The sequence below is a fragment of the Homarus americanus genome, unplaced genomic scaffold (assembly GCF_018991925.1).
Source record: "Homarus americanus isolate GMGI-L3 unplaced genomic scaffold, GMGI_Hamer_2.0 scaffold56333, whole genome shotgun sequence".
Taxonomy (NCBI): Eukaryota; Metazoa; Arthropoda; class Malacostraca; order Decapoda; family Nephropidae; genus Homarus; species Homarus americanus.
This window is the reverse complement of record NW_024734940.1, coordinates 12199571-12212616: the sequence shown is the minus strand read 5'-3', so window position 1 is coordinate 12212616 and position 13046 is coordinate 12199571. Positions and strand designations below refer to the sequence as shown.

Here is a 13046-nt window from a genome sequence, read left to right as displayed (position 1 = left end):
CCCACCACACACACACGCACCTGTCTACCTCACCCCTCTGTCTCACTCCCTCCCTCACCATGCACCTGTCTCCCTCACCATGCACCTGTCTCCCTCACCATACACCTGTCTCACTCCCTCCCTCACCATGCACCTGTCTCCCTCACCATACACCTGTCTCCCTCTCTCCCTCACCCCCCCTCACTTCCTCCTTGTCTCAGCTGTTATACGGAAATGCTGGAGGCTACCATGTTAAGTGACCACACACACACACACACACACACACACACACACACACACACACACACACCCACACACACACACACACCTTCTGATGAGATGCGTGACCACTCAACCTAGTGTACGATGCATGAACATCATATTACAATAATCCCTCTCTACCACCACACAGCATGTATTATCATCATCATCATCATTATCATCATCATTATCATCCTCATTATCCTCATCCTCATCATTATCATCATCATCATTATCATCATTATCATCCTCATTATTATCATTATCCTCATCATTATCATCATCATCATTATCATCCTCATTATCATCATCCTCATTATTATCATCATCCTCATTATCCTCATCATCCTCATTATCATCATCCTCATTATTATCATCATCATAACAGCCCTCACTCCCTCCATACCAACATCGCCAACAGTTCTCCCTCCCTCCATCACTCGCCACCGCTACTCGCCACCGCTACTCGCCACCATCACTCGCCACCATCACACCCGCTTATCCAGTTCCACAAAGGGTCTTCCGTTCACTTCCTCGAGTTACCCACCGCCTCTTTCTCTCCCCTTGAGAAATATGAGGCAGCGGCGAACAATCACTTTCCTTTCTCCCTTCTCCTCCCGCTCTCTTCCTCATTCCCTTCCCTTCTCCTCCCTCTCTCTTCCTCCTTTCCTTCCCTTCTCCTCCCTCTCTCTTCCTCATTTCTTTCCATCTCCTCCCTCTCTCTTCCTCCTTTCCTTCCCTTCTCCTCCTCTCTTCCTCATTCTTCCTTCTCCTCCCGCTCTCTTCCTCCTTTCCTTCCCTTCTCCTCCCTCACTCTTCCCCTTCCCTCTTTCCCTCCTTTTCCTCCCCCCTCCCCCTCAAACACAAAATCCTTTCCCTCGTCACGTGCCCCACACAGCTGCCTCCTGGGGGCCATTGTCAGCGTGGTCCAGGGGTCCACCATAAGGGCCCAGGGACCATGATACAGAGAGTGAGTTATTGCCACACGCACGCACACACGCACACACGCACGCACACGTCTTACCTGAAGATTTGGTTCACCTGGTTTATTTCCTCTAAGGTTAACGTTACTAATCTTAACCTAACCTAACCTAACCTAACCTAACCTAACCTAACCTAACCTAACGCTAAGCTAACCTAACCTAACGCTAAGCTAACCTAACCCAGACAATTGACGCCACATTAAACTGAACATTCAGGTGATGTTCGTGGTGCTCATAACCCAACATTCAGTACTGGTTAATGTGGCGGCCAGATAACGTTGTGGAGTGGGGAGGGAATTAGTACAGACACCACAGGTATGTCGTCACACCTGTCGCTCACACGGTGGGGGCCAAGACTTCCTGTGTGTGTGTGTGTGTGTGTGTGTGTGTGTGTGTGTGTGTGTGTGTGTGTGTGTGTGTGTGTGTGTGTTATACAAGCAGGAAGATCTTTAATAAACGCTTTGACCCTCACAAGAACCAGCAGGATGAACACAGTGATGCCAGAAGGATATAGTGTAGGATACTAGGTAAGGTATTATGTAGGATGTTATGATACGCCTGATAGCTCATTACATTGGTATGAAACTCAGACAACAGATCACCTGAAGATTAGCCCCCCCACCACACCCAATTTTATTTCACCTGATGATTAAACAACCTAACGATACCTGAGGTTAGGTTAGGTTAATATTCAGGTGAAATAAGCTGAAGAAAATGGTCTCATGTCATTATATATTAGAGAGGTTATGAACAACAACTGACAACAACAAATAACAACAATAAAAACAACTCATAACAAACAACTATAACAGGAGGAACATCAATACCTCCCCCAGTCACCACACCTGTCAGCACTCACCAGGCAAGACAGTAGCCAACACCTGTCACATACTGCCTGGACCACCCCTTTCTTCCCCCCTCCTCCCCTCACACCCTCCCCCACCACCGTCAGCAGGACCCATGGGAGGGGGGAGAGAAGGGGGGAGGGGGGAATGGATCACAACTCTACACACACACACACACACACACACACACACATCTATTGAGCTAACAAATTCGCTTTAGGCTCGTCGCTATATAAACAAAACTAAACCACAAACGAAGGAAATTACTGAAGTTACAAATCACAATAAAGATGGATAGTTTACCTGTAGATAATGAAGACAGGTAAGGTAATTAAATAACTTATAGGGGTTGTGTTCACTATAGCGGGATGTGGCCATCATGAGGGAAGATGATGTAGTGATGATCTCCTGTGTGGCCTTGTGGGTAGGTAGGCCTGGCCACACACACACACACTAAGTACCTCTCATTAACACACCCAGCACATGTTATGCCCACAAACACACGCTCAACACCTGTCATACCTACCCGCACATCCATCACCTGTCTCACACACACACACACACACACACACACACACACTACAAAGACGCCCCTCACGTGTCCAAGGTCTAGCGGGAGGGAAAATTATACCACAATCTCTTGTTGTCAACGGCACTGCTCCTGTGAGGGTCAGAGTTAATGAGTAGTCCAAGGACACCTCACACCGCTTCCAGGGGTCAAGGGGGAACTGGGAGTGCAGGAAGGAAGAGGGAGGAGGCGGAGGGTAGGAGAAAGCAGGAGGAGGAGGATGAGAAGGCAGGAAGACAAAGAAGACAAGGAGGAAGAGGAAGGCAAGAGGACAGTGCCAGGAGGTGTGCCAAGAGTAACCACCACCACCACCACCACCGCTACTAGATACCTCACCTCCTTCACCACCTTCTGCAGTACACACACACACACACACACACACACACACACACACACACACACACACACTCTCTCTCTCTCTCTCTCTCTCATCACCACGAGTATAGAACAAGTCTGAACTACTCACATCTTTAACATAACAAGCAATTCCAATGTGATTTACCCCCCCCTCTCTCCCTCCCGGTTAGGGTATTATGTGGTGAGGTGTGTGGTGAGGTGTATGGTGATGCTGTGTGGTGAGGTGTGGTGAGCTGTGTGGTGAGCTGTGTGGTGAGCTGTGTGGTGATACTGTGTGGTGAGTTGTGTGGTGAGGTTATTACACTATACTATACGCTACACCTCCACAACTGGGCTCTCAAGACACCATTATATACGCCAGGTCCAATAGTGAAGATCATCATCATCATCATCGTTATCATTATTGTCATCATCATTATTGTTACGTCATCATTGTCATCGTCATCAATGCAACATGAGAACAGCAAAACCCGGACCCGGAAAATGTTAGGAGGAGGAAGTGGGGGTGGGGGTGGGGGTGGGGGTGGTGGTGGGGGTGGTGGGAGCCGCTCGCCAGGGACACACACAGAGCAGTCCTTACCTCCTTTACTCCACTCAGTCCTCCACACTACTAACCGCTCCACACTACACCACATCGTCATCACCAGTCACCACCACACCACACTCGTCGCCGTCAGCCCAGAAGCCCGACAAGTACTCAGTCTCTGGCAGCAGGAAGTGACGGAGGTGGCGGCGACGGTGGACGGAGGAATGGGAACCACGTCGCGTGAACGTCATGATTGGCGGGCGGCACGCGGCAGTGGCGGCGGCGGCACCGGAAGATACAAACTTCCTGATTGTCGGCGCTAGGTATGGTGGCGTCACGCTCCGCCGCCCGCCCTGGAATGTGGGTTTAACAATACCTTCCTTTGCCCTACACTGCACTACACTACACTGCACTACACTACAAAAAAAAAAATCTAATTCATAGTGTTATCGTCATCGCTGGTCACGTCCCTAACTCCTGGACGACGACGAAAAATAACAGAAAAAAAGTATCCCGACAGTGAAGTTTTCCAACACCGCCACAACTTGACATTTATATAATCAATTTGGGGAGGGGGGGGGGAGGAGGGGGTGGAGGGGGGTGAGCCTACAGTCTACTGAGGGAGGAGGGAAGCTTCCTCATATCCACAGCTCCGGCTATTTGGGATGCATGTAGAGCGTTGGTGCGGCCAGGTATCCAGGGCAGGTTGATCGCTGCAGATAATTCGCGGGGTAACCTTGAACACAGAGTGAACCCGGATGCTGCCACCCACCACCACCCAACTTCCCACTCAGCATCTGTTTAAAACTTGTGTGTGAGGGAAGATACCGTAGCCTGGCCAGCGTGAGGAAGTGTGCTCAATGTGTGGAGGATGTTGTGAAGGCGTAAGGAGGTCGCTATAGACAGGGTCCACTGTACCTCGCCACAGCCTTGAGAGCAATAGCACAAAAACTGCCAGGCTGGGGGCCCCGGGCAGGCACACCTTGTCATGCATTAAGCGTCCCTTAATGCGCAGTTTATGAGACGAGGCGATGTGTTTTTTTGGGGGGTGACCTCGCGTCTAGATGAATGAATGATGACGGTGACCATGATGACGACCCGTGACAACCTCCCCCCCTCACACACGTCAACCCCACCACCAAAAAAATAAACCCTACACGAGGTAACTGGCAACCCACAATGGTATCCTTGAGCGTCCATACTAACTTCCTCCTGTGCTGTGCTTTGTTCAACAAGGACACTCACCACATTCTCACAAGGTTTCCACCGCCACAATGTAGACCCCGAGAGAGGCCGGCAAGGTGGAGGTGACGGCCTTAACCAACATACCTAATGGAAAAAATACCTACCACCCCTTATATAACGTGGAGGGCCTCGCCTCTCTACCCTGTCCTGCTCCACCTTGTCCTGTGTACTACTGAACACCTCCACACAACACTGATCTGGCCGTAAACAGCGTGCGTGTGTGTGTGTGTGTTACCATATATAACTATAGTATATGGAGGACAAGTATTACAATTATGTATATAAGATGACAGATGACGCCAGCAAAAATAAGTTGTCAAGCACTATGAACAGCCATCTGGTGTATACACAGAGACACGCACACAAGAACCCTCTACAGTACAGCAGTCTCCCTCTTAGCGGTTCATCTCCACAACACAAGACGCGTCACATTCACACAGCTTCGTACAGTCCAACAAAAGATAACTCCCCCACACACAATCCCACAACTGTTTTATATAACCTAAACCATATAATAAAATTAAGTCAAAATTATATCAAAACTCAACCTTTAATTTGATCATTCATTTTACATCAGCTAAAGAATTAAATGTATTAATTGTTTTCCCATATCATCTCTCTGCCTTATCGCGTCTCACTGCAAAATTTTAATGCTATTTTTTATGTTAATCTTGTGTTTAAGCTACAGATAAAATGTTAGTTTTACTCTTATATTGTCAGCCACCGAACGAACCTCTTATAACCACAATCATCATACGATTTATGTTTTCAAATTTAAATCTACAATTTCAGTGAGACATTAATTTAAAAGTTGTTCTATATTCATTACTGTTTATTTTAATAAGTATTATGAATTATAACTATTTTAACATAAATCACAGAGTATTGTTTAATTTAAAGTATATTTGTATATTTTGTATCAATTATAAATATATTGGACGTGTCTGTAAACTATATCCATAAAAAACGACAGACATTTGGTACACCTCCACGCTATCAGACCTTACGGTGATAGCAGGAGCGACCTTGACAGCCCTGTTTAGTGGGTACAGACAAAGGTCAAACACAACCTGACAGCCACATCACCACACTTACTCAACTGTGAATATCAATACTGGAGCGTAACTAATATTCTGGACTTGTGGTTTTAAAGGGCGGGGGGTGGGGTGGGGCTAGTCAAGCTAACCTAATCCAAGCTTTGAACTAACCTAATCTAACCCAACACAAGCTTTTACCTAACCTCACCACACGTTCTACAGCCAAGACTATAAACAAAAACATGAAATGAAAAATATATAATAAACAGTACTTCAAAAAATAATACACATGTTTGTAACTACTTGGCTGTATGTTTGGACAAGCTCTAGGGAGGATACCAAGATGTGTTCCGCTGCGTACCCCTCAACAACCGCCCCTCACCCACCCACCCGCCATAGCACAAGTCACAGGAGAACTGCGGTAATATTTCACATTATCTAAATACTGCACATGCGTAATATATAAATTTCAGAGTCGTATTTTCACTAGATACAAAAAATAAATACATTTCAAAATAGATGGACTGAAATAAGGAGATTACCAAATAAGGTCTTTACGCACACGCAAACTCTACACTACGCATTCATAATTAAAAAAAAATAACTAAGGTATATCTTTTCATTTCATTGTAAAGATCTGGTAGTTAATATTTCTAATCGTGAATAATATGCACAAATTTCCTATATCTAACACGTTCATATTATACTGATTACTGAAATTTTTCCAAAATCCGAAAAAAATACTCAAACATTTCAAAACAGTGATTAACAATATAATTACTGTACTGTAGTTTTAACACAACTCTGTAGACGTCACATAATCTACAGTCCTAATCTTGATATATACACAAGCACTAACTTTCCCTCATAGTGTGTTTGTAATTATGTTCACAATTTTAGAGCCCTCAGCGATAACGACTGGCAAAGATTATACCGTACTGTATACTTGCTACACCCACAGTACACCAAGCTATACAACCCACAGTAATACTCTTGGCTATACACACCCACAGCAATACACTATACACCACTGCTACCAACATGACCTAATACAACTCCAGTAATACCAACACTACCGATGACTGTGAACCCATACCAAGATGTGTATCACCATTATCACCATACTTAACTTCACAAGCCGACACTACAACTATCACCATACTTAACTTCACAACCATAGCCACACTACCAATACTATTTTTTATTCAGACAGTCTTAATAGCATGGTAACCTAGCACTCACTAGCACAGCCCACAGCCATAGACTAGCTGTGTTACCCCTACCAACACAGCCGGCAACACATGAAACACACCACTGACTATACTAACCACAACACAAACCACATAACAGTAAACACTATATGCAACACATCTAATATACACAACTAGTTATACATGCAACACAAGCCAACAATAACACTAGTAACACTACGTTTGTGGGTAACACAATGTATTACATGTTATCATATGCCGCCAACATACAACACAAACATCACACCAACAACACGAAACACATTACCAAAACAACCCGCAACGCAACAATCACCACAACATGCAACTCAAGTCATCACAACACGCAACACACGCCAAAAAGACAACACAATCACCACAACACGCAACACACCACCAAAACATAACACAAATACCACAACACGCAACACAGTTCACCACAACACGCAAAACACAACACAGTCACCACAACACACAACACAATTCACCACAACACGCAAAACACGTCACCACAACACGCAACACAATTCACCACAACACGCAAAACACGTCACCACAAAACGCAACACAATTTACAACACGCAAAACACACATCACCACAACACGTCACCACAACACGCAACACAATTCACAACACGCAAAAAACACCACCAAAACACAACACAGTCACCACAACACGCAAAACACAAGTCACCACAACACGCAACACAATTCACAACACGCAAAAAACACCACCAAAACACAACACAAATATCACAAGACAATACCATAGAAGCCAGAGAGACAATCCACATTCCACCACCAACACAGGAGGAGCCTAGGAAGGAACGCCCAGAACCCAGGCCAGGTAACGACAGGTAAACACAACCCCTGGCTGGCACTTCAACAACTCTATGGTAATTAAAACTCGGATTTCGCACCACTCAGGTAGTTATTTATCGCATCAGAATTTATTAAACACTGAGATTTTCCACTTGTTGTGTTAGGTCACAGTATATGTTTGGACATCTAACGGGTAAAAGACAAACCATGTGGCGAATAATAATAATAATAATAATAATAATAATAATAATAATAATAATAATAATAATAATAATAATAATAATAATAATAATAATAATAATAATGGTTCTTTTTATTCTTCCACGGGTGCAGTTCTTTAAGAAAACACTTAAGAAAAATGAAAGTGAATTTAGCAAGAGAGAGAGAGAGAGAGTGTGTGTGTGTGTGTGTGTGTAAAGGCTCAAGATCAAAGAGATGAGTGTGTGAGGTTATGAGAAGCGAGTGGGCAAGGTTATCATGTAAATGTGACCACAAAAATTCAACCACCAGAGAGAGAGAGAGAGAGAGAGAGAGAGAGAGAGAGAGAGAGAGAGAGATTCATCTCATAAAACATCTATATATATATTTTTCTAGTCAAAATCTCACTACATAAACTATCCTAATGATTAAACTTTACTAAACAGATACTTAAAAGATGATTGGAATTATAGATAAAGAAATAAGAACTAAAACGAGATGAGTGAATTATTAACTACGAAAAAAGATGATAAATAAAATGTGTGTGTGACAAGGAGAGCTGCGACGGAGAGGGGGTAAGAGGGAGGGAGAGGAGGGGTGAGTGAGTTGGGAGGGAGTGGGGGGTGAGTGAGAGGAGAGGGAGTGGGGGGTGAGTGAGAGGAGGGCGGCACATAAATATTGTGTGTGAAGAGAAAGAGAAGGGGAAAAGTGTGACGGGAGGGGCGGAGGGGCGTGGAAGAGGGGAAATGTGAAGAATGGAGAAAATGAAATAAAAATACAAACACGTGGTACACAATGGTATATAATTTCATCTCATTGTATTAAGAATTTCCTCTCAATAACAAACACCAATATGGTATTATTTCCTTTGACAAAGGATCGCGTCTAAAACACTTTCATGTATACACAGTTCCCAGCATGGGTATTCGTAGAAAGAAAAGGTAAATAATGCACACATAATACATACCTATTGTAATAAAATAGGGGCATGTCGACACTTTGCACCATTATAGCTTAGCAGTTGTCACTAAGGCGCGCAACTCGTCTGTACGTCACAATATTCACCACACGCATTCATAAAAATGTAAGTTACCACAGAGTTGATCACAAAGCGTATTAATCCACACTGTTTTCACAATTGTCACTCGTTTTAGCTCACACTGTTGTCCAGGAAGTTCAGGTTCTTGAAGTAGAGTCAAAAAAGTGATCCGTCACGAAAATAATAATAATTTCTAAGAGGACGTCCGTTTTAGTGTTGCGAGAAGCACCATCACTAGTGAACTAAGGAAGGAGGATACCTGAGTAGTGCTACCTTTTGGATAAAGTTCACCATGAGTTTCTATAAGAGGATAGGGTACAGTACACCGCCGCTCCACCACAGCGCACCACCAGTTCCACAGATCCACTACCACTGTAAGTTTAACACAGCAGCTCAGCCACACTGCCAGCGAAAGTCCACCTCACAAGCGGGCGGCCTTGGCGCAGCTTTCCCACCCCTTAACTTTTACTTTTTCTCCGTATGGCCACTGTAGAGACATGCACACATATCTATATATATTTATCTACCATATAGTAAGCACTTACCTTATAAAACTACTGTACAAAACCAGAAAATTGGTAAATGATAAAGCTTGTGTGTTTACAACGCCATGTCTGCGATCGTATAAAACATCAACAATCGCCAGCCAATAGCCAGCCACGGTGGGCGGGGCCTGTGGGCTGCCAGGGGTCGCCACACCTCCCTCACTCCCCATTCATTTCATAGCAGCCTTCCTTAACTGCTATCTCCTAACTTACCAAACACAACACTATATGAAAAATAATGTAGATCTACTATGATAAACCACCAGCACATATAGACAACTATTTTAAACACTACTCTACAAAATAAATGGATAGATTTTTAAATAAAATAACAAATTAATCAACATGTGTACAACTGGACACCTTTCTCGCTCAAGCTGGTCTACATCACATTTGAATAATAAGCTATGATTTAAAACCTATTGTGATAATTAGGAAAAACACTGAAATCAGGAGTAATTAATTAGCATCAGATATATTGTTCTCCTTCAAATTGTGTGGTAATATAAGGAAAGGTCACGAGTGTGGTGGTAGTGTGTGGCGAGGCAGCTGGTCGCAGGCTGGTGAGAGCAGCCGTAGTTACCTCACAATATCGATCTGCCTTTCCTGCGTATGTCAGACCTACCCGCTTGGCATTGTTCACAACGGATCCCAGTCAACAGCTGCAGCGTTTGTGACTCATACATTGCACCATAACACGTGTTCATTGCAATTTATGGACTGAATTTCCTGACCATCTGCCCAACATAATGTATTTGTCTAATAATATGGTTTTAAGAGACGCCGCGTAAAATGCGTATGTTTTTGACACTACATATGGTTACGCCAACTCCGTACGCTGATGTAGGCTATTCAAGAGCGTATTTATGGGGTGTTATAAGGACGACTCCCCCCTTGAAATTTCGATAATATTTCCTTGATAATATTAGTACATTAAATAATAGTGGTATGCAAATCCTCTTATTTTTTAACTGTATCATAACCAGAAGCATCAGGCATTTACTTTATTTGAATTTTTAATATTGAGTATATGTAAAAATGATGTCATAAATTGTGACGATATAAACTGACACCAATTATTATTCTTTACCTGCCTCTATAATGCAAGTTATAGGGAGATGTTGTTATAGCTCTACTTGTTTATAATCAATATATTCAGTCACAAGTCATTCCTAGGTTGTGTTACAGGTCGCCCTCAAGCTTACTGTGGTAATACATTTGGTTCAGTAACAAACGTTGATTATACGTTATTATTGTGTACATTTAGTGTTCACTGATGTGTGGTTGACTTGTTGGTTGACAGGAAGAACATTTTGTAATTTATTATGGTTGTTATCGAGAATAGGCTATTAACCTCAGTGAAGTACAAACATAACATATACAGTAAACTGAACATCATTATAAACAACTTCAACATTTAGTACAGGCAGAAAGAAATCATAATATTATTTCTATTTTTTCTCTCTAGGATTTGTTTAAGATAGTCCAACAACCCTTAAATATAACTTCTGACATTTTTGTAGTATAACCGACCAGAATGAACTGTGACGTCATGAGTTGGTGATCACGTCCCGCCGGAATACTTCTTTACGTTGAATATCTTAGAAAATTGAGTCATGTGAGTACTAATATTCATTATTGTTATGTCTCAAGAAACTAGTAAATTCCATCACGTTGAAAGTAAGAAAAAGAAAGAATAGAAGTTAAAATATATTAGTAATGGACCAGTAAACACGACTCACTGTTTCCCACGTTACCTCAAAAGTTCTGAGGCCCATTTACCTCATATTTGGCGTACCGATATCTTATTTTGTGCAATGTAATATTATTTGATATTTGTTCATATTGTTCTTGATGTAACAGGATTTAGTAATTTAAGATTGTTGCAGAATTAAGAGGTTTTAGTCGAGCATTACTAAATATTTTAACCTCAATGTTATTCCTCCATTAACATATAACTTATTTCCGTATATTTTAATTGTTGTTGTTTAATGTATTGACCTCATTAGAGAACGCATTTAGAGGCATTAATTGTTAAAGCGCAGACATAACAGCTGAATGAGATAATTTTTATATTGTGGTGGCGGTGTACTAGGCTATGTGCAACCCTCAAGCCATAGTGAAGGTATCTGTACTACATTCCGAAGCTCAAACTTGTAATAAAAAAAAAAAAGGGCTGTTCTGTGTTTATATAATTCATCAGTTCGTTGTAATCTGTGCACAAAGAATAAAAATGATTTGGGGATTAAAATAAACAGGTACAGAGATAAACGTAGATATTTATGACATGCATATTCAGAGCAGATATTCATACAATGTACTTACTGTAGATAGTGAAGGTGTACACTGTTTAGTATTCTGTAGCTAGTTACAAAAAATCTTAACTGTTTATGTGATTACAGAACAGATTCGTAATACGTAATACATTATAATTATATCATCAGTGTAATGGAATCAGAAGTAGAGCATTATTCAGTTTCTTTAAGCGTAATAAATATCAATATGGTTACGTTACTCAATACGTTTGCTGGAAAATGTACCATACTGAAGTGATTATTACAGTTAGTGAGCACACTCCAAAAAGTATCTGTACGATTTTGTGTTAGACAATATTATGACACAACGGACGAAGGATTTTGACAACCCTACCGAGACAACAGGAGTCACAGTGTTCATTTGGATATTTATGGAACCGGTTAAGTTACTTTTTGGAGTGTGTTACAGTGTGTTCAGGAGTAACCAGTCCGTGTAGTGTACCCAGAAATTACTAACCTCTTGCCATATACATAGACAGCAGGTAACCAGTAAATGAACCATGATATCTGATAAATTGATTGACTAACCAATAAGAAACGACTTACAACCACAAAAATTATCCCCACGAGAGAAAAATACTAATTTGCAATATAAAGTGTTGGATTATCGATAGAAGTCATTTTTATTTTGCGCAGCTCTGAAAATCCAATATCAATCCTTAGTCTTATTTGGGCGTTAATTATATACCACAAACACATATTGACTCTAACAAGTCTAGTATAGTAACGTATAGCAATTGTCCTTCGTCCACACCCTGAGAAAACTTTAGTCGCCATGAAACATTTTAACAATCCAAACTCGACTTCTTTTACTCAATTAAGCTTATTTTGAGATTGGGTTTCTCATAAGAGCGTCGTTTGGGCTGTAATGTCGGAGCGTAACGAGAATAGGTACAGGAAGTGGTGGTAGGGAGTGAGGGCGCTCTTTCAAGTAACGGGAATTTAGTCTGGCCACACCTGAGTGACTTGGTGATGACGAAGGATTCACTAGTGTTCTTTTGGCGCCTTTTTTTGTCTCCAGTAGTGATCAATAACGAGGCTGTGATCTTTACCCTTGTTTACATAATGATCCCTGACTACCAGACACCAATATTCAC

The 13046-nt window shown here is 42.1% G+C and overlaps 1 protein-coding gene across 6 annotated transcripts in view; it reads right to left on the bottom strand.

Annotated features, from left to right (window-relative positions):
- LOC121870672 (protein abrupt-like) overlaps positions 1-9721 on the bottom strand; it is a 46601-nt gene extending 36880 nt beyond the window's left edge. The window contains exon 1 of one of the 6 annotated variants that reach the window (XM_042372598.1): positions 9635-9721. Coding sequence is in view for 4 of the 6 variants with exons in the window: in XM_042372595.1 (XP_042228529.1) it covers positions 9018-9058 (41 nt within the window). In the remaining 2 variants the exon portion in view is untranslated. Of the gene's footprint in view, positions 1-9017; positions 9519-9634 lie in introns of those variants that run through there. The other 5 variants (XM_042372601.1, XM_042372595.1, XM_042372596.1 and 2 more) reach the window with 5 other exon arrangements.
- Between the last annotated feature and the right edge of the window lie 3325 nt (positions 9722-13046).